The sequence below is a fragment of the Gossypium hirsutum genome, chromosome A05 (assembly GCF_007990345.1).
Source record: "Gossypium hirsutum isolate 1008001.06 chromosome A05, Gossypium_hirsutum_v2.1, whole genome shotgun sequence".
Lineage (NCBI taxonomy): Eukaryota > Viridiplantae > Streptophyta > Magnoliopsida > Malvales > Malvaceae > Gossypium > Gossypium hirsutum.
Genome location: NC_053428.1, coordinates 52,603,242 through 52,623,646, shown reverse-complemented (window position 1 = coordinate 52,623,646; position 20,405 = coordinate 52,603,242). Strand labels below are relative to the sequence as shown.

Genomic DNA, 20,405 nt, shown 5'->3' with positions numbered 1-20,405 from the left:
GACAGAACAGAAGAACAATTCGGTAAGTTTTTCAAACTCTTAAAGAAATTACATATTAACTTACCCTTTATTGAAGTTCTTTCGCAGATGCCCAACTCAGCAAAATTCTTAAAGGAGCTTCTGAGCAATAAAAGGAAATTAGATGCTACATCGCATGTGGAACTCAATGCAGTCTGCTCAGCTATCCTAAAGAATGAGCTACCTAACAAATTAAAAGAGCCAGGGAGTTTTACAATTCCTTGTTTAATTGGTAGTCTAGCTGTGAATAATGCCTTAGTTGATCTAGGAGCAAGTATAAATGTTATGCCGTATAAAATGTTTAAACGACTAGGTCTCGGTAAATCCAAATAGACTAGGATGAGCATACAATTGGCTGACAAAATAGTTAGATTTCCTAAGGGTATTATTGAAGACATTCTCGTTAAAATTGATAAATTTATTTACCCAGTAGACTTCATTGTCTTAGATATGGATGAGGATAACGAGGTACCTATAATTTTAGGACGACCATTTTTAGCAACTGCAGGAACTTCTTCGAACCAAGACAACAGAGACAGTGCGCTACTATCATGAAGAGAACAAAGACGTCCATGAAGAACGAAGACTACGGATAGAGGAGCTAGATGAATGGCAAGAACACAAATCGAAAACACATGATAAATCGAAACTACGCAAAAACAAGCCTGATACCTCTCCTAATCAACTTAAGGTTGGCGATACAGTATTACTAGATGCCGTTGATCCTCACATTGTCACTACCACACAAAATGACAAAATCCCTCTTACGGTACTCAGTATTTTCCCATTCAGTACGGTTGAGGTGAGTCATCCCAAGTTCGGCACTTTTAAGGTAAACAACACCCGATTAAAACCTTATTTTAAAATTGACAGCAGGAACGAGGAGTATGAACTCCTCAAGCCACCATGATAAATCAACGGAGAGGTAAGTCAAGCTTAGACTATAAATAAGCGCTTCTCGGGAGGCAACTCGAGCACTAACATATTTTGATTTCTTTATTTTTAACTTCTCACACTTCGAATCAATTAACTTAGTCTTTGAATTGCAAAGTTTTTAGCACACACAGCTAGGCACACGGGCGTGCCTAAAGCTGTGGCCAAATAGGGGAAGAAACACGGCAGTGCGATATGGCTGTGTTGAAGCAGGACATGATTTCCCCAAAACACGGGGTAGATAAATTCCCACGGCCGTGCGACATGGCCGTGGGTGAACTTGATAAGAAAAACACAGGCGTGGGGATAGAAAACCACGGGCGTGCCAGGGACAAGGCTCGATTCTATTTCTTCGACACGGGCGTGCGACACGCCCGTGCTATTCAGCCGTGTACAACAATACACGGGCGTGCTACCATAAAACATAGGCGTGGGAGAAGCGAACAAACCTAGGCATGGCTGTACGATATGGCTGTGTTTGACACACGCCTAAGACACACGGGCGTGGGATAGTAGCCAGGCACGACCTAAATTGAAAAATTCAAAAAATACGGGCTCACCCTCAAAGTACACGGGCGTGGCCCTAGGCCGTGTGCACCTTCACTATATAAACAAACCACTGTTCATCTTCTCCCACTTTCAAAACCCTAGCCGAAAACTCCTCTTCCCCACTCCCTAATCCTTATTTTGGCCACTATTCCCAAGATTCTCACTTCCCCAACCCTCAAACCACCCTGAAATCCATTCCCCTTGCATTAATCCCTACTTTCCCCTCTCTATACCCTCCATTTTCCCACCACACGGCTTCCTCTTCGCGTCACACGCCCATGCTCGTCACCACACGTCCGTGCGCCGCCATACAATAGCCTTTGGTTCACTTTCTCAACTTTATTTTTTTTCAATTTATGTTGCTACATTAGTATTCTATATGTTTTACATAGATATTATACTATTTTGCTTTAAACAAGTTAGGAATTTGCTTTAGAATTTTCTATATTTGAATTATTTAAGCCACTAAATAGTATATACTAGTTTTAGGCATCTTGCTTAACTACTGATGTATCTTGGATTCTATCAATGCTCATATATTTTCAGGTACATTATGTTGTCATCGAGAGGAAAGAAGGCCGCGGTCACATCCTCAAAGAGACGTAAGGGACCGAGTTCTTTCTTGGTGCGTGCTACAGCTGAAGTTCGGCACTCGTTCCTTGAATTTCTGCAAGCTTCACAGGAAGAGCTATTTCAGATACTACTCGCACGATCCATTACCACATGTCGCTGCATCGACTGGGTTGCTGTAGAGCAAGTCCAGCTCGCTGATGCCATCTGCGCCCTCTTGCCCACAAACCCATGGGAACGATTCTTCTCTATTACCGAGCCCACTTATTTAGAGCTAACTTTAGAATTATGTTCTACTTTTCATTTACAGGTGGTGATGACGAACAATGACGACCCAGGCACCATTCACTTCTGATTAGGCGGTCTAGTTCGTGCGATAAGTGTCCCAGAGTTTGGAGTTCCTCTGGGACTTTACACCGATGAGTTTATGGAGGAGGAGGACATGAATGCACTACCACGCAATAACCACATCTCCCTTTCCTTATGCTGGAAGGCTTTGGCACCACTCTCTCCCACCTACGACCCCCGCCGCTTGAAGGCCTCAGCTCTCCCCCCTTCCCTACGATATCTCCATGCTATATTGGCACACACCTTGACCAGGAGGAGAGAGAGCACCGACGTCGTCACCACCCATGACGCCTACTATTTATGGTGTATAGTGAATGCACATGTAACTGACTTGGCCTACTTCATTGCTTCCGCCATTCGCCATCAGACCGAGCGGCATAGGAAGGGAGTGATCTCCACTGGCCCCTACGTGACGCGCCTTGCCAGACACTTCGGCCTCTTCAACACCATGGCCCAATCATCAACGCTTACCCTGATAGGTCAGATGTCCGCATAGGGCATCACGACTATGTTACACATGAGGATGATTGAGCGCCGACATGGGACCGATCCTCCTCAGCACCGTCTATCTCATGCCATTGACGAGGAGGATCTTGAGGACATTCCTGATGATGTTCCCCCACAGAATGAGGAGCCTTCCACCACGCCACCTAGGAAACGACCAGTTCATACGGCTGCTTCATTAGCACATCTTTCCGACCGACTCACCCACTTCGAGCAGTATTGCACTACGCAGTTCGAGATGATTCACGAGCTAGATCAGCGACGGGACTGACAGATGGACGATATGCTGGCCATCATGTAGCAGCTGTGCCAGCACTTTCACATCGCCACTCCAGCACCACCACCTGAGGGCCCCACCGACGAGGATCATTAAATCCTCCTTTTTTTATTCTTATTCTTATTCTTATTCTTATTCTTATTCTTATTTTATTTTATTTTATTTTTATTTTTGTTTTCATTTCAATTTTATTATTTTATTTTGAAAAACATATCTATATTAGTAAATTTTACTTTTTTCCATTTTCTGGTATTTCTAACAAGTAATTCCACTACGCTCTCTTCCATACCAACTCTTAATAAGCTCTTCATGATTCTACAGACTTCCAAGCAAAGATGCTAGGAATATTTTACGAAATGAGGAAATAAAAAGGAAACAATACCTAACGAGTGTCATGTTCAACGACCCAATTTCTTCATCTAGCCAAGAACAGTGGCAGCTGCCACTTTCCCTGAATACTCCATCCTCAGAATCAAGCTCCGCATCCATATAACAGGGAGTTTCACCTCCCTTCCTCTTATGATTTTCTTTATTCTGAATAATCTATCTTTGTAGATTGAGGGTAATGTACATCTTAAGTGTAGGGGGGTGAACATGAAACCTAACTTTTTGCATTATTCTCAAATCCCTGAATTTGGTCTTGTGCTTAAGTGATTTTCTCATAATATTGATAGAATGAATTCTGATTGATCTATAATTATTGTTGATATGTTGTGAATTAGACCTAGGGAATTATGCATTATTATTTGATTATAGGACCTTAAACAATCGAGCATGATAAGTTGATATTTTGAGAAATAAAATTTTTTAGACTATTTTTCCTAAATTGAGGTATTATCTTGAAATCTTAAGTATACAGGAATTTTTGGTGAGATTTTTGAGCATTTTGAGCATATAACTTTCTTTCTTTTTCACTTCTTTTGTGGTTTGAGTGTGTCAACATTGAACTATTATTCTAGAACTTGCTTCAATTATACATGTCAAGATCACACGTATGATTTGATATATTGAGATGATAAAGGCACTTAGGATTTAACCCATTTACTCCATAAAAAGCCTTTCCACATAATTAAGCCCTTAGTGAAACCTCTTGAGCCTACTAAACCTTCTTCATTGATTAACCCTCATCATTAACCCATTAACCCATTATTGTTGAAATCCTCCTATTTAATTTGACCCTTTTTATCGAGATTGAATTTAATATTGTTACCTCGTTATTTTTACCATTTTTTGTTAGTGAATCATTAAGTATGATTTCTATATTGTATCGACTTGATTTGTTCTTAAAAAAAACTCAGTATTATATTGTAATTCTCAGCAAGCTAAAGTTGTCATCAACTCATGTAAAATAGTTCTAGATATTTGTTTGTGGTTCAGTAATTAAGTTTTTGATAGTGGGGTAATATATTAAAATTATCTCGATTCTAACCTTTGTCTCTTCAGCTTGTATCCATACCTGTAACCTAAACCCCGTTACAACCATGCAAAGACCTTTTGATTAGTGTATCATATCATTTACAAGTGGTGGAGATTTGATTTTCATGCAATCCTATGGTAATAACTTTTCATGTTAGACAATCGAGTGCTTAATCTTGAACCTTAAACACATTGAGTGATTTGAGTGAATCTTTAGTGAGGATGTCATCTCTTGTATATTTAGGACTAAAGTTAATTACTTAGAGGAAGGAGATTACCTATGATTTTATTATTAAAATATTCGATTTAGATTGTTTGAGGCTTTTAATGCCCTTATAGTTGAATTCTCACTGTATGATTTTTTGTGGAATAACTTATAACATTATTAGTAATGATTATGTTATTGAGAGGAATGAATTCTAGCAGTAAATGAGAATTTTGCTTGAAGACAAGAAAATGCTTAAGTGTGGGGGTATTTAATAAACGCCAAATTATACATATCTATACCCTAAATACTTAGCATATTTATGGATGTTTATTACTAGATTTGTGGATTTTGGTGCTCAATCCGATTATTTCATGTTTTGTACTCAAGAGAGCACCAAGAGTCGAAAGGAGCCAAAAACGAGCTAAAAAGGGACAAAATAGACCAAATCGAGAAGATGACACGGCCTAAGCCTTGCCACACGGGCATCTCACACGCCCGTGGCCTTCTGAGGTGTCGACAAAGGTTTTTAAAATTCACACGGCCTGGACATTGAGCCCACACTGCCGTGTGCAATTTAACGGATCAAACATAGCCTGGTAATCACATCACATGGCCGTGGAACACGGGTGTGTCCCTTTTTCAAACAGTTGTATTTTACACGGAAAAGTGTACTTAGGGAGGAAGAAAGCAAATCCAAAGCCTATATAAACACCCTAAGTGTGACCTAGACGGGGGCCACTCTTTCCAGAACTTTTCTGGAATATAGTACCACATGCCGGGAATCACTTGAAGGAAGCCAGACGATCCATCTCAAAAGCCGGAGCTACTCCAAGACTGAAGATCTCTCTCAAAATTCCTTCAGGGGTTTTAGAGTTTTCTTTATGTTTTGTTATTTTCATACTTTTGAGATGTACTCTTATTTTATTATGAACTAAACCCCTTAGATACCTAAGAGAGATAAAACCTATGATGGATCTTGTTATTATTATCTGAACTATATGATAAAACTTGATTTGTTCTTAATTATGTGGATTTGTTCTTAATTATGTGTTATTAATGCTTGAGTTAATATTCCAGGTTTTAATTCATGATTTGATGTGCTTATGCAGAGGAGGAATAGACCCTGCCTAAGAGTAGATTTGGCATAATTAAGCGGAGTTGATCGAATGCCTAGAACTAGGGTTACGAGATTTTGCCTGATTAGGGTGAAACCTAATATGGGAATCTGTAGAGTGATTTATTGCTTCCCTAGGGGTTTTAATTAAGAAAGAAATTTCGATTAATTCAGCTGAGGTTAGACATTATTAGTCTCGAAAGGGATAATAACATAGGTTAGGGAGTCTCACGGATCAAGTCAAGTGAATAATTCGTCCGGTTTAGAGTCAAATAACAAGTGAAATCTAGGTGGATTCCTCCTTAGGTGTCGTCTTTATTAATTGCTTCTATTCAAGTCTTTTTTCCATTTTTTCTCTTTGCTTTAATTAAATTAGTTAATTAGTTTAGATAATTAGTTTAATAAACAAACCCCTTTTTTTCTAGGTTAGATAATAAAAAGATAGCTATTACTAGTACTTTTGGTTCCCTTGGGTACGATATCCTGGTCTTGCTGTTACTATACTATTGTTCGATAGGTACACTTGCGTTTTCGTCGTGATAATAGTTAGTCAAGGTTTGATCTTCATTATAAATATTTATTACTTGTTACGAATCACGCGATCAATATCACATATAAATATATCATTATAACCTAGTTAATCATACCAAAATAAGCCATTACTAGCCATTCCAATGGCTAGGTTACAAAACATCATTATCAAGCTACTAATGGTCAAGTTGTCCTATACATGCCATTATACCAAAATGTTTTTACTAAGTATACCCAAAATGACTAGTTGATAGTGTGACGGTGCTCTAATGATCTCCAACCTTCACAAGCTTCTGAGCATCTCAAATAGCACCTGCTCCAGTAGAAATTTCGCAACTTTGAAATGTATCGAAACCTTGGGTAGTAAAAAAAAGTGGGATACTGTATTTCCAGGATTGACTTTCATATACGAATGAATCTCGTAATCGTAAGAAAGTAGGATTTTTAGTGACGGGCCTAGCAAAAGAAAAATTAGGATAGGGCCCTACGGGATCCCCCCCTCAAAATCTAACATGAGACTTTCCTCTCATCCGGCTCAAGTAGTTACACCAAATAAAGTAAAGGAGTTCTCGCTTGACGTAAAATAGATAGTGGATTTGTTTCTGTCTTTTGTTGAATCTTTTTCAAGGCTTGATAGATAATTTGATAAGCCAATGATTTTTTTCCGTGTTTCAGAATACAATTAACCAACATGTTAACTAATCGATTACGATAAATTGGATAAAATTTTGAAATTTTTTCTTCTGCAGTACCTCGACGTGACATGAGCGTGAAAGGGGTTCAAGAATCCATTTTCTTTTTATAAGGGCTAAAATAATTTATTTTGGCTTTTTGACCCCATATTGTAGGGTGGATCTCGAAAGATATGAAAGATCTCCCTCCAAGCCGTACATACGACTTTCATCGAATACGATTTTCCACAGAATTCCATATGTATCAATGAGATCGAGTATGGAATTCTGTTTACTCACTTTAAATTGAGTATCTATTTCCCTCCCTTTCCTACTAGGATTGGAAATCCTGTATTTTACATATCCATACGATTGAGTCCTTGGGTTTCCGAAATAGTGTATAAAGAAGTGCTTCGAATCATTGCTATTTGACCCGGAGAGAATGCTTTCTTTTTTGCCATTTTTTCATCTGTGAGTTGTTAATGAACCCACCTCATTCGTTGACTTTATGTAATCTAATCTTTCTATCAAGCATGCCTTTCATTATATTATAAAGTAGGGGCCCATGACTCTATTCTCTGTTTTTTAATTCAGTGTTAGCCCTTGCATCTAATTGAACTAAAAAGAATACAGAATATAGAAAATAAGAATCCACTTTGAATTCGAATGAAATATATATATTATTGTTATATTGATATTGTTTTTGTTCTAGTCAGATTTGTAATATGAATACCCTTACCTTTTGTAGAGATATATGGCGCCATTCTAGGATTCCATTTCCTAGTACCATGACGAAAATGAACTCCTGCTTCCAACATCTCTTCCAAATTTATGTTCCAATATCTTCTTCCCATTTATGTTTGCACTTCCTCACTCTCTCTCTCTTTTTTTAAGTAAAGAAAAGAGAGACAAGACACCCTGAAATAAATAATAGTTCCAATGGAACCTTCTCTTCTACCAGGGATTGGTCGTTTATCCACGAGCCAAGCCATTACTTTCTATTCGTTATTCTCTTTATTACTATTAACAAATTAACAACTCAAATGACCACAACAAATTATCTTAAGAATCATTAAATTCTATACCTATAAAAGAGAAGCCTGATGTATCATATAAATTATTTGAAATGGAAGAGTCAAATAATTCTCGGTGGTGGAAGAAAATATCTCTCATTTCTCCCCTGAAGAAATTCTCTTTTTTTTGTTTCCAAAAGAATGTTGTTATGTTACCGTGACCGATACACTAATCCTAAGTTTTTGGAATGCTCCAAATTCCACTTGAGCATCCAAATTTGGATCAGTACCGGCAAAAACATCTCTGAATAGGGTTCTAGCACCATGCCAAATGTGTACGAAGAAGAAAAGCAAGGCAAACGAAGCATGCCCAAAAGTAAACCAACCCCTCGGACTACTACGAAAAACACCATCGGATTTCAAAGTAGCACGATCTAATTCAAAAATTTCACCCAATTGAGCACATCTAGCATATTTTTTGACACTAGCAGGATCACTATAACTCACTCCATTGAGTTTGCCACCATAGAACTCAACAGTTACACTTACTTGTTCGACACTATACTTTGATTCTGCCTTTCTAAAAGGGACATCTGCTCTAACAATTCTATCTCCGTCTACCAAAACAACTGGAAATGTTTCAAAAAAAGTAGGCATACGACGTACAAAAAGTTCACGCCCATCTTTATGTAACACCCAAAACCCAGCCCAGACATTATGGCCGAATCTGAAGTGCCATATTGGAGTTGAAAACCCACGTTCCGTTTTAGTGTCTTAAAAACCATATATTTTGTTGAGTTAACAAAGTGTATGGAAGCTGGGCACCAGGTAGGTATCCGAGACAGAGGAGGTGAGCCATGAAGGCTGCTTAAGTACCAAGCTCTTTGATTGGATCCAATCCTAGACATGCCCACAACCATAGCCACACTTTGTTATATCGAGTTTTAAATTTGTTCAAGTGGACATCTTTGATAAATCGATTAATCGTGGCATTGAGCTATTTTGAAAACAAGTATCATTTTGAAAACAAGTCCTAAGTCTAGCCCATTTGAATAATTATCAACCAGGTTTAAAGTTATTAAAATTAAAATAATCCCGAAAAGAAATAAAAGGAAAGTTAAAATGGCCTTATTGCAACCCCAAAATAAATAATAATTAAAGGAAATTCAATGAAAGCCAATGCTTATTTAAAAGTCCAAAGGTGATCACCGTGGCTACTCTGAATCCCCTCCAGCCCAAGTCCCCACATCAAGGCTCACCTGCAAGGTTAAGGAAAGGGGGTAAGTTTGGAAACTCAGTGTGAAACATGCCCCTTTCAGAGCCTAAAACAATAACAGCCTGTTGGGCCTAAGCCCAAATCCAATCTCAACATGTACTGGGCCATAGCCCTTTTCACACTTCATATTTCATAACACTGGGCCGAAGCCTTTTCATATTTCATATTACTGGGCCGAAGCCTTTACTGTAAACGGTATGGCCCATAGGCCCATTTCAATATCACATGTAATGTCAATGAGAGAATGCAAGCCCATTTGGGGAGACTACTCAACCCACCATCCGCTACTCTCCACCCGTACCAACCAACACACCATGTGGGGATTAACTCGACCCACCCCGCCATAACTCTCCACTGGCAGCATAGCTGCTTTATCATATAACTAGAGGCCTAGCCTCTTTTAATAACTGGGGCAAAGCCCTTTTAATAACTGGGGCATAAGCCCTTTTAATAACTGGGGCATAAGCCCTTTATCATAACTGAGGCATAAGCCCTTTATCATAACTGGGGCATAAGCCCTTTTACACTTCCTACATCCATATAAAAACTCAACCCAATGCATTTATGAATACATCATGTGCATATCATACATATCATGTGCATATCATACATGTCATGTGCATATCATACATACCATGTTTATCAAAATCCCATGTAAAAAAATTTACGTTTAAACCCTAGGGGTATAATGGCCATTTTTACTTAGGGGAAAAACGGTCATTTTCATATTATAAGGGTAATATCATAACTTTACCAAAAATTAGGTATTTTTCCATGTTCATCATCAGTTACTAACTATTCATTTGTTTAAACAGTGCTTCTAGCCCATTTTTAGCGAAACCGAGTTATTGGGCCTAAAACCCCTAATGGGCCCTACTTAGCTGATTTTGTCATCTAGGCCCATTTAGCCTATATCCATAACAGTATTAATAGTCTTAAATGCAATTTAACAGATTTCCATTTTCTACCAATTTTACCCAAATGGGCCCGAAAGCCTATTGGGCCCTATTGCAGCCCCTCGAGGCCTAACTTACCGTGAATGCCAAAAATCACGTTCTTACTGTTTCCAATGTTCCTGATCATCATCTCAACGAATCTAACTAAGTAATAAGCATTCGCTTGCTCATGAATCCTTGAAATGCCAGAATTTCGGTATTCTGGCTTTTTGGCATTTATCGCTTTAAGCTCGTGAAAGAGGGTTCGTTACACACCTGTTTGGCGATATTCCTCGACGAGATCTCCTACACGATTTCTCCTAAAATCCATAGTTAATAATCAGCTTCCCATAATTGAACCAAACCAAAAATCATCTAATATTAATACTTACACATTCGGCCACCATCTATAGTGGCCTTAGGAATCTTACCTTGCCGCGATTGATGACTAGGTCTAGCCACTCCGGTGATCAAAGCTACTCCAAGTCGACACTACACCATGCTGCCCCTCCACTAAATAAACCACAAAAATATTAAAAGAAGACCCCATAAGGCCTATACCCATATTCGGCCACCTCCCTAAACTAGAGGGGTTTCGCCTTTTGGCCAAAAGTTACTCTAGGAATCGTTTAGAGTTCGAGCACTTACCACAATCTTTCTTCTCTTGAATCCGTACGCCTAAAAGGTAAAGGAATTGAATGCCAACAATTGAAAAGGAAAGAAAAGGTTACTGGTCACAAAGAATTGGCACCCCCTATCTTCACTGATTTCGACTTTTTGCGGTATTTCGGCAGAAGTAGAGATAAAGGAAAGAAACAATGGGTGAATGGAGGGAATAGTGGGCTGGTTTAAAAGAAGGAGAAGGAAGAAAAGATGGAAGAAGAGGTGGTAGATTTGGCTGCAAAAGAAAAAGAGAGAAAAAGACTAATCCTCCAGGGAGAAAACGGCACAAAAATACCTAAGTGCCGAAAATCCCTAACTAAACCTCTCTGCCGAAATTCCCCCCTCTAATCTCCCTTATTCGGCCAACTCTATCTTCATATCAAATCACTAAAATCTCTCCCCTTATCCCTCCTTAATCCATGCATTTTACTTGATCCAAACTCTCCTCTTACAGAATCCACTTGGATTCCAACACTTATCCTTCCTGTACATAAAAATAAATACTCTCACTTGCCAACACAGGGAATCGACCCCCTGCCTTCCCTTATGCTCCACACGCCACCTTTTTAGGAGCTTAGTGGCGTCACCCTTGCCACTTTACTAAAGCTCTTTTTGTGATACATTTTACCCACGACTTTATATAAGGGCACCTAGCCAGAACCCCTAACTCCTAAGTCCAAAATTTAAAAATTCCCCAGGGTTTTGGCCATCTCATGGGCCTTCCATAAGCCCATTTACATACCTAAATTATGAATTCCATAATCACATACCAAATTTTAGAAACTTACTTAAAATATCAAGAATCACGAAAAAACTCAAAAATCAGGATGTTACACTTTATCTCTAAAGATAGGGTGCTCTAATCGAAAGATTGAGAAATAGAACCATCTGATTTGATTCGAAACAGGGGAAAAATAAAATGGAGTAAGCATTACATGCTTAGTATGTTCATATAACGAAAACTAAACTTACCAATCCCGTTTATTAAATCTAAGCATACAATAATAAGTTTTCCATCCATTTGGTTAAATTGCCTAAATAAATGCACCCGATTAAACATGTTAGTCACAAAGTACACATGTACATCAAGAAGAATAGATGAGCTCATCATGCAACACTCTTTCAAGACATTGTCATCTCATCTCAAAATCTTCATGCCATGTTAAGGGTTTTATGTTCGTTGAATCATTGAAATTCCAATGGATGCTCACGTAGTACACTTGAGGTGTACAATTCAATAATCCGTCAATTCTTATTCAACGGTACCCATTAGGGCACTTAATCCCAGAACACACTCTTGAGCCACATATCGTATAACGGGATTACTAGTCCAGGCTAAACCCTAATTGTAACGTATACTCGAGAGGTGTTATATCAGGATTACCTGTTCGGGCTAAATCCATTCTATAACAAGGTTAATGGGATTACTCATCCGAGCTAAATCCCGTTCACAACAAATGCAGGACCTTATTAGTTTCAGGAAAGTACAATAATCATCGAAATTCAAGATTCAATCGGGGCTTAACCCCTTTTTCATTATTTCAAGCATCTACTCAATTTTTCTTTATAGAAATCAAATAATTCACATCAAATGATAATAACATTTCATACAATCATAACATTCAATTTAAACATATTTACTTGCTCAATTAGGTTACACGGACTTACCTCGACACTTATTCGCATTAGAAATCTACTAATATGAAACCTTTTCTTTTCCTCGATCTAACCCTAAATTAGTGTTGTTTAGATCTATATAAATGAATTTAACCATCAATTTCACACATTTCATATTTAAATGTACTCAATTTACGTTCTAGGCAAAATTACCATTTTGCCCCTAATTTTTCCATAAATTTTGATTTCGTCCCTAGGCTCGGAAAATGACACTTGTGCTATTTACTCCTTATTCCAAGCCTAACCAAAATCCCATTACAAATTTTACGAAACATATGTTCATAAAAGTTCAGAATTTTTCTTCAATTTCACAAGTTTACATTTTAGTCCCTAAACCTGTTTCCATAAAAAATCACTTTGTAAAAGTTGTTTATCTATCAACAACCTTTCATTTTCTACTATAATTTCTAATTTTCAGCATATACATCCTTGACTCATTTTCCATACTTTGATAATTTTTCAAATTAATCCCTCAAATAGAGAGATTAAGCTATCCCGGTTTTAAAAATATCAAAATTACTAAAAACGGGATAAGAAAACTTACCTAATTAGGCCTTGAAAGTTTCTTCTCTCTCTTCTAGGGTTTTCACCAAATTTTAGGTTGAAGATGACAAAAAAAAGATGATATTTTCTTTTCATCTTTTATTTAATCAAGTATTTTGTAATTTCTAATTTAGTCCTTGCCCTTTTTCTATATTTCCATGGAGATGAGTTATCAAAAAAAAATCTACATACTTCTTTAATAGTCTAATTACCATATAAGGACCTTTTGATTTGAATTCCATATCTATTTAATCCTTATAGCCACTAGAATTCAACGTTCACATTTTATGCGATTTAGTCATTCTCGTAACTAAACACTTAACTGATAAAATTTCCGTATCAACATTTTCACAAGACATGCCTATTATAATACGAATCATATAATGAAATAAAAAATAAACCTTATTTTTGGATCAGATTTATGGTCTCGAAACACTGTTCTGATTTCATTGAAAATGGGCTGTCACAATTTATGCTAGTTTGACCTCATACGAATTAACATAAGTTTTTGTTCAAGGAATCGAGGTACTAATAACCTCAAACACTATTAATGAATTCTTTGAATTACCTAATTTCAAAGATGATGAATATTCTTTCTCGATGAGAAATGTTGAGCCTGAAAATCTACAAGAAACTCTCGAGGATCTTACAATTCTAGGTTCTAAGAGGACTGTGTCAAAGCAAGGAATTCACACTTTTCGTAGAGAATATTTGACACCACTAACAAAGGTATGGTTCTATTTAATTCGATTCAGCTTTATGCCTATTTCACATGGGACTACAATTTGATTAGAGCGAATGGTCTTATTATACTCGATTGTAATTGCAATGACCATTGATGTGAGAAAAATCATTCTGAGAGAAATGCAGAATTGTGTCGCTAGACGTTCTGGCCCAACTTACTTTCCCTTTACAATAACAATTTTGTTCTTGAAAAATAAACTTCTTACAAACCTAAAGAAGATAGGTTATAGCTAGGGCACAATCATAGATTGGGACCTCTACCGAATAGCCAGAGATTCTATTCTCTAGCAATGAGTTGAAAAGAGCGAGGATTATAACATTCTGAAATAGGGCCTAGTTGGAACAGTGATTTTGGGACCACAAATCCAATGTTGAAATATTTATTTTATGGTTATTATGAGGTATAGAATATGGAAATATGCATGTGTTAAAGTTTCATGAAGAAATTCTATGACTAAGTTGTCTAATTGGAAAATAAGGACCAAATTGAATAAATTGCAAAAGATGGATTCTAGAAGAAATTTGCATGAAATTGCTTTAGGTTAATAATTAGAAGGTCTTAAAGAGCAATTTTCCCAATTTCTAAGATTTTGGACAGAAATAGGCATGTGCAAATGAAATTTTAAAGATAGCGCTTAAGGGCATTTTGGTCATTTGGCTAATTAATGAAATAAAATGGGAAAAATAAGCCAAAAATCAGCCATTCTTCTCCCTCATCCAGCCAAAATTCTCAAGCTCTCCATAGCTAGGGTTTTCAACATTTTCAAGCTCAATAGTAAGTTCTCCCAAGCCTCGTTTTTAATATTTTTTGTATTTTTGAAATCCCGGTAGCTTATTCTCTCTATTTCTACCCATATTTTGAGTTAGGGTTCATTTTTGCAAAATGACCCATGTGTGACATGTTTATTATTTGATGTTTTATGGAGGTATATGAAAGTTAGACGTGTGTTAAACATCTTTTTCTAGGTGATTTTCATGAAAAACCCCTAAAAGGACCTTTTTGCAAAAGGTGTAAACTATGTGGTAGAAATGTGAAATAATGGAAAATGTGGGTTGCCATAAGAGGAAAGAACATTCAAATAGGCTTGGGTAAGGTAGTAAGGTAGAAATTGCATGCATTTTATTATACGAGCCTATGGACTAAATTGTAAAAATGTTAAAGGTTAGGGGCAAAACAGTTATTTTGTCCAGGGGTGAAATTTAGGTTCAAAAAGAATAATGTGAGGTATTAATGATTCATTTTTATTATTATATACCCTGAGGAACAAATTTCAGAGGTCGATCGAGGAAAACGTAAGTTTTTAGAATAACCAAAATGCGAAACCGAGACGAATACCAGATAAGTTTGACTAACTTTAAACTCATAATATGCCTAATTGCATGTTTTATGAATGTATGATAATTGTATTTGACGATGGCATGAAATTTCATGAAATGTGTTATAAATAATGACATGATGATAAATGTCTCGGTTGAGGTTAAAAGGAAGTTCGATGGATAAACCATGATTTACATGTGACTTGAGATCCTGCATGTGTTGCAAAAAAGGATTTAGCATGGACGGGTAATCCATTGATCTCAAATATAGAAAGGATATAGCGCGGGACGGGTTTTCCTTGAGTGATCGACCCTCCTGAAGAATATGTGTGCATTATGGATTTAGCCCGAACGGGTAATCTGATTAGGATCTAAATTTAACCTGGATTGGTAATTCAGATCCAAGCTCATTACGGGTGTTTGTCGCTACAAGGGATTTAGCCTGGACTGGTAATCCCGACATCACCTTATGAGTTAATATTACAGTGAATTTAGCCTAGACTGGTAATCCTGCCGTAAGATGTGAGGTTTGCGAGAGTGCATACATGAGATGATCACTCTTATGACTTGACGGTAAATGGATAATCCATCGAGATTTTCTGAGAGACTCAACAGGATTAACATGAGATATAAAAATAAAAGCGTTGAATGATGAGCTCATCTTAGACAAGTTATATGGTGCATTGTTATATGACTAACTTGTTGACTGAGTGCATGTGATAGGGAAACCATTCCATGCTTGTTGGTTTTATTGCCTAATATAGTTGCATGCTAATTAATCGATAAGTTTATTTCCTAGTTATTCGGGCTTACTAAGCATGTCAATGCTTACCCATTCTCTTTTCCCTATTTTTGTTAGAGCTCGAGGACTCATAAAGATTGGAAGACGGTTGGTGAGTCAACAGACTATCAACTTGTCCAACTTTGATATGTAGATATTTTATTTTATTCAATGGCATGTATAGAGCTTTTGCTCATTTTTTAATATGTGTCATTTGATTTGCCAATATGAAGGCTTGTAAAGGTATACATGTCCACATGTATATGGCCATGGGAATTGGCTCATTTTGTTGTAGGGTATGACCTACAAAGTTGTGCATGTTTGTGTTCAAATGTTATTGTGATGATTGAAATGGTATATCACAAGTAGATACTTATAATATGATCAAATCACATGGAATGGCTAGGCCATAATTGTTAATGAGTTATAATAATGAGCCAATCTTGAATGTTTTATAAGGCATAGGAATCCTTGATACAAAGGAAATAACCTAGCATGTGTAAAACAGATGAAATGAGGTTTACATGAAATGAGGTTTATTAAGGCCATTTAAGTGTATAATCAGGCCTTGTTATGTATTATGAAAACCTATAAGTGAAAACGGAGGTTAGAGGGTGACCAAAGGCTTGGAAAATAGCCTAATAGGGTCCACATGGGTAGACACACGGGTGTGTGTCTAGGCCGTGTGTGACATACGGATCACCTCATGGGCATGTGGTATGGCCGTGTGTCCCCTGCACCTAAGAATTTCAAGTCAGAATGCATGGTAGTAAACACAAGAGTAAAGACACGGCCATGTGTCTCAACAGTGTGGATGGTAGGGTCTAGCACAAGTGCATGTGTCTTGGTCGTGTGTCCCTAAATGCATGCTGATGTCATAAACAGAATGCTCAAGTTTTTGGACATGGGTGGCCACACGGGCGTGTCTAGGTAGTGTGAAGGACACAGGCATCTGCTTGGCCGTGTAAAAACCTCTGTAGGTTCGAAAATGATAATAAATTTAATTAATTCCACACGGGTAGGGGACACGGGCGTGTCCCAAAGGACACGGGCATGTGCTATGTCTCCACATGGGTGTGTGAGACACTAACCTAGAAATTTCCTTGAAATTTTCCTAAGTTCTAGTTTAGTGCCGGACCTTTTTTCAATGTATAACTTGGGCCTCGTAGGCCCATAATAGGGACACTAAGATGTTAGTCGATTGGTTTCAAATTGAAATAAAATTTTATATCCCGTATTTCCCAGAAATGCCAAGTACATGTCAGGTAACACCTCGTACATGGTCCCCGTCTCGGGTACGGGTAAAGGGAGTTACATTTAGTGGTATCAAAGCTATGATTTAGTCAGTTCTAAGACTACCGTAGAGTGTATCGAGTTTTACTATACATGCCATTATACGAACGTTGATAGTGTGATATCTCCTAATTGTTTAATTGTTTTTGAATATAGTAAATGTCTTCCAATCAAGCACAAGATGAGTCCGAGGGAGCCGAGAGCTATGCTCTAGCTTCTGTACATCGAGCGGTTTCTAGTAGTGGTAGAAGTCCTATGTCTGAAGGCCAGGAAGAGGCCATTCTTTGACATGATAGATGAGTGGTTTGGGGATTATTTGAGAATTTGCCCCAACATACCACGACCTCCCCCGCCCCCTAACCAACCTGACGAAGAAATGCCACGAGGTATGGCACTTGTAAGAATGGGTAAGGCCCCTATAGACAAGCTTAGAAAGTATGGGGATGAGGAATTTAGAGCTAAGATCAATGATGATGCTGAACGAGCTGAGTTCTGGCTCAAGAATACTACACAAGTATTAGATGAATTATCATGCACACCTGAGGAGTGCTTAAAGTGTGCCGTGTCTCTCCTAAAAGATACTGTATACCACTAGTGGAAGATCGTATCTTCAGTGGTGCCAAAGGAAAACTTCACTTGGGAATTTTTCCAAGTGGAGTTTAGGAATAAATACATTAGTCAAAGGTTCTTAAACTCGAATCGGAAGGAGTTTCTGGAACTCAAACAAGGAAATAAGACGGAATCAGAATACGAAAGGGAATTCGTGAGACTAAGTCAGTATGCAACTGAATGGTTCCAAACAGAGTCAGAAATGTGTAAACGCTTCGAGGAAGGTCTGAATGAGGAAATTAAGCTGTTAATAGGGATCCTTGAGATACGAGAGTTTGCTGGATTAGCTGATCGGGCTAAGAAAGTCGAGGAGCTCAATAATGAAAAGAAGAAAGCTAAGAGAGAAGCTCGAGTTGCGAGCAAGAGATCCAGTGGTAAGACGCTCTCATTTCCATAAAGAAATCTAGGAGTCAACATGAACGCTTCACTTCATCGGTAGGATATTTAGGTAGAGCGAGAAGCTCCAAACGATGTAATCAAAAGTCTTCTTCCCAAATGGTGACTAGTGTGGGGAGTGTAGATTAACAAAAGCCAAAGTGTAAAAGCTGTAATAAATTTCACTTTGGAGAGTGCCGAATGAAGAGTGGTGCATGCTTTAGATGTGGTTCTCTTGACCACTTCCTTAGAGACTGCCCAGAGTGAACTGATAAAGAGGTGGAAGTAGCCCCGAAGTCGAGTGCTCCTATTCCATGAGGTAGACCTCCGAGGTATCCTGGAAGTACTAGTGGCAGTCGAGTTACGGCCAAAGACACTGTAAAATCAGAGGCTCGTGCCCTGGTAAGAACATATGCAATACACGCTAGAGAGGAAGCCTCTGCTTCTAACGTCATCACGGGTACCTTTTCTCTTTTTAATACTTGTGTTGTTGCCTTAATTGGTCTGGGGTCAACGCATTCATACATTTGCATGAGATTGGTGTATAGTATGAAGATATCCATGAACCTACGAATTTATTATCAGAGTGTCGAACACATTAGGAATGTCAGTCCTAATTGATAAAGTCTGTAAGAATTATCCTTCAACGATTTAGGGTTATTGCTTTCCGGCTAACCTTATGTTATTGCCATTCGATGAGTTTGATGTAATACTTGGCATGGATTGGTTAGCCCTGCATGATGTAATTGTAAACTGTGGTAACAGGTATATTGAATTGAAATGCCCAGATGGTAAGGTTCTACGGGTTGTTTCAAGAGAACTGGATACACCGCCGGTTGTAATTACCTCAATGATGGCTCGGAGATATATGAGTAAAGGGTACGAAGCCTACCTTGGTTTTGTTCTGAACACTAAGGAAACAGAGTTGAAGATTGAGTCCATGCCAATAGTATGTGAATATCTAGATGTGTTCCTGGAGGAATTACCCGGATTACCTCCTGAAAGAGAGATAGAGTTTGGTATTGAATTGGTGCCAGGGACAACTCCTATTTTTATTGCTCCGTATAGGATGGCACCAACTGAGCTGAAAGAGTTGAAAGCACAGTTGCAAGAGCTGACGGATAAAGGTTTTGCAAGGCTAAGTTTTTCGCCTTGGGGTGCTCTCGTATTATTTGTAAAGAAGAAAGATGGTTCAATGAGGCTATGTATAGATTATCGACAATTGAACAAGAAAATTATTAAGAATAAGTATCCTTTGCCAAGGATCGATGATTTGTTCGACCAGTTGAGGGGAACCACTGTATTCTCTAAGATAGACCAGAGATCCAGCTACTATCAGTTCTGAGTTAAGAAGACAGACGTGCCTAAGACAACTTTTCGAACAAGGTATGGTCACTATGAATTCCTTGTCATGCCGTTTGGGTTAAAGAATGAACCAACCATATTCATGGATCTAATTAATAGGATATTTCGATCATACTTGGACAAGTTTGTCATTGTGTTCATTGACAACATTTTGATTTATTCCAAGGATGAGATAGAACATGCGAAGCATTTGAGAACTGTGTTAAAGACCTTACGGGAAAAAAAATTGTATGCTAAATTTAGGAAGAGCGAGTTTGGCTCCATGAAGTAGGGTTTTTGGGTCATATTGTTTCGGGTGAAGGCATCCGAGTTAATCCAAGCAAGATCTCTAGAATCGTTCAATGGAAACAACCTAAAAATGTAACTAAGGTCAGAAGCTTTTTGGGCCTAGCCAGTTACTACCGAAGATTTGTGAAAGGATTCTCCATGATAGCGACTCCAATGACGAGATTGCTATAGAAAGACATTAAGTTTGAATGGACAGAAAAGTGTTACCAGAGTTTTGAGAGGTTGAAGACATTGCTGACTAAAGCCCTAGTTTTAGTATTACCTTAGCTGGGAAAAGAATTTATGGTCTAGAGTGATGCATCCTTAAATGGATTGGGTTTTGTACTTATGCAAGATGGCAAGGTGATAGCCTATGCTTCACGGCAGTTGAAGCCACATGAGAAGAAT

General features: G+C 38.0%; 1 protein-coding gene across 1 annotated transcript; it reads right to left on the bottom strand.

Annotated features, from left to right (window-relative positions):
* Positions 1 to 8,265: 8,265 nt before the first annotated feature.
* Positions 8,266 to 18,820, bottom strand: LOC121228944 (photosystem II CP47 reaction center protein-like). Its single transcript, XM_041111981.1, has 3 exons — positions 18,621 to 18,820; positions 11,868 to 11,914; positions 8,266 to 8,841 (listed from the first exon to the last, which is right to left on the bottom strand). Exons 1-3 carry the CDS (start codon positions 18,818 to 18,820, stop codon positions 8,360 to 8,362), a joined length of 729 nt encoding a protein of 242 aa, XP_040967915.1. The 3' UTR covers positions 8,266 to 8,359.
* Between the last annotated feature and the right edge of the window lie 1,585 nt (positions 18,821 to 20,405).

Excerpts from the sequence above, each read along its gene's own strand:
- LOC121228944 (XM_041111981.1), bottom strand. The coding sequence starts at position 18,820 with ATGACGTTAGAAGCAGAGGCTTCCTCTCTAGCGTGTATTGCATATGTT. Across the intron at positions 11,915-18,620 it reads TTATCAGTTCACTCTGGGCA|ATGGTTCTATTTCTCAATCT; the intron begins GTCTCTAAGGAA and ends GAATCAAATCAG. Across the intron at positions 8,842-11,867 it reads AGAGCACCCTATCTTTAGAG|ATAAAGATGGGCGTGAACTT; the intron begins ATAAAGTGTAAC and ends TTTGGGTGTTAC.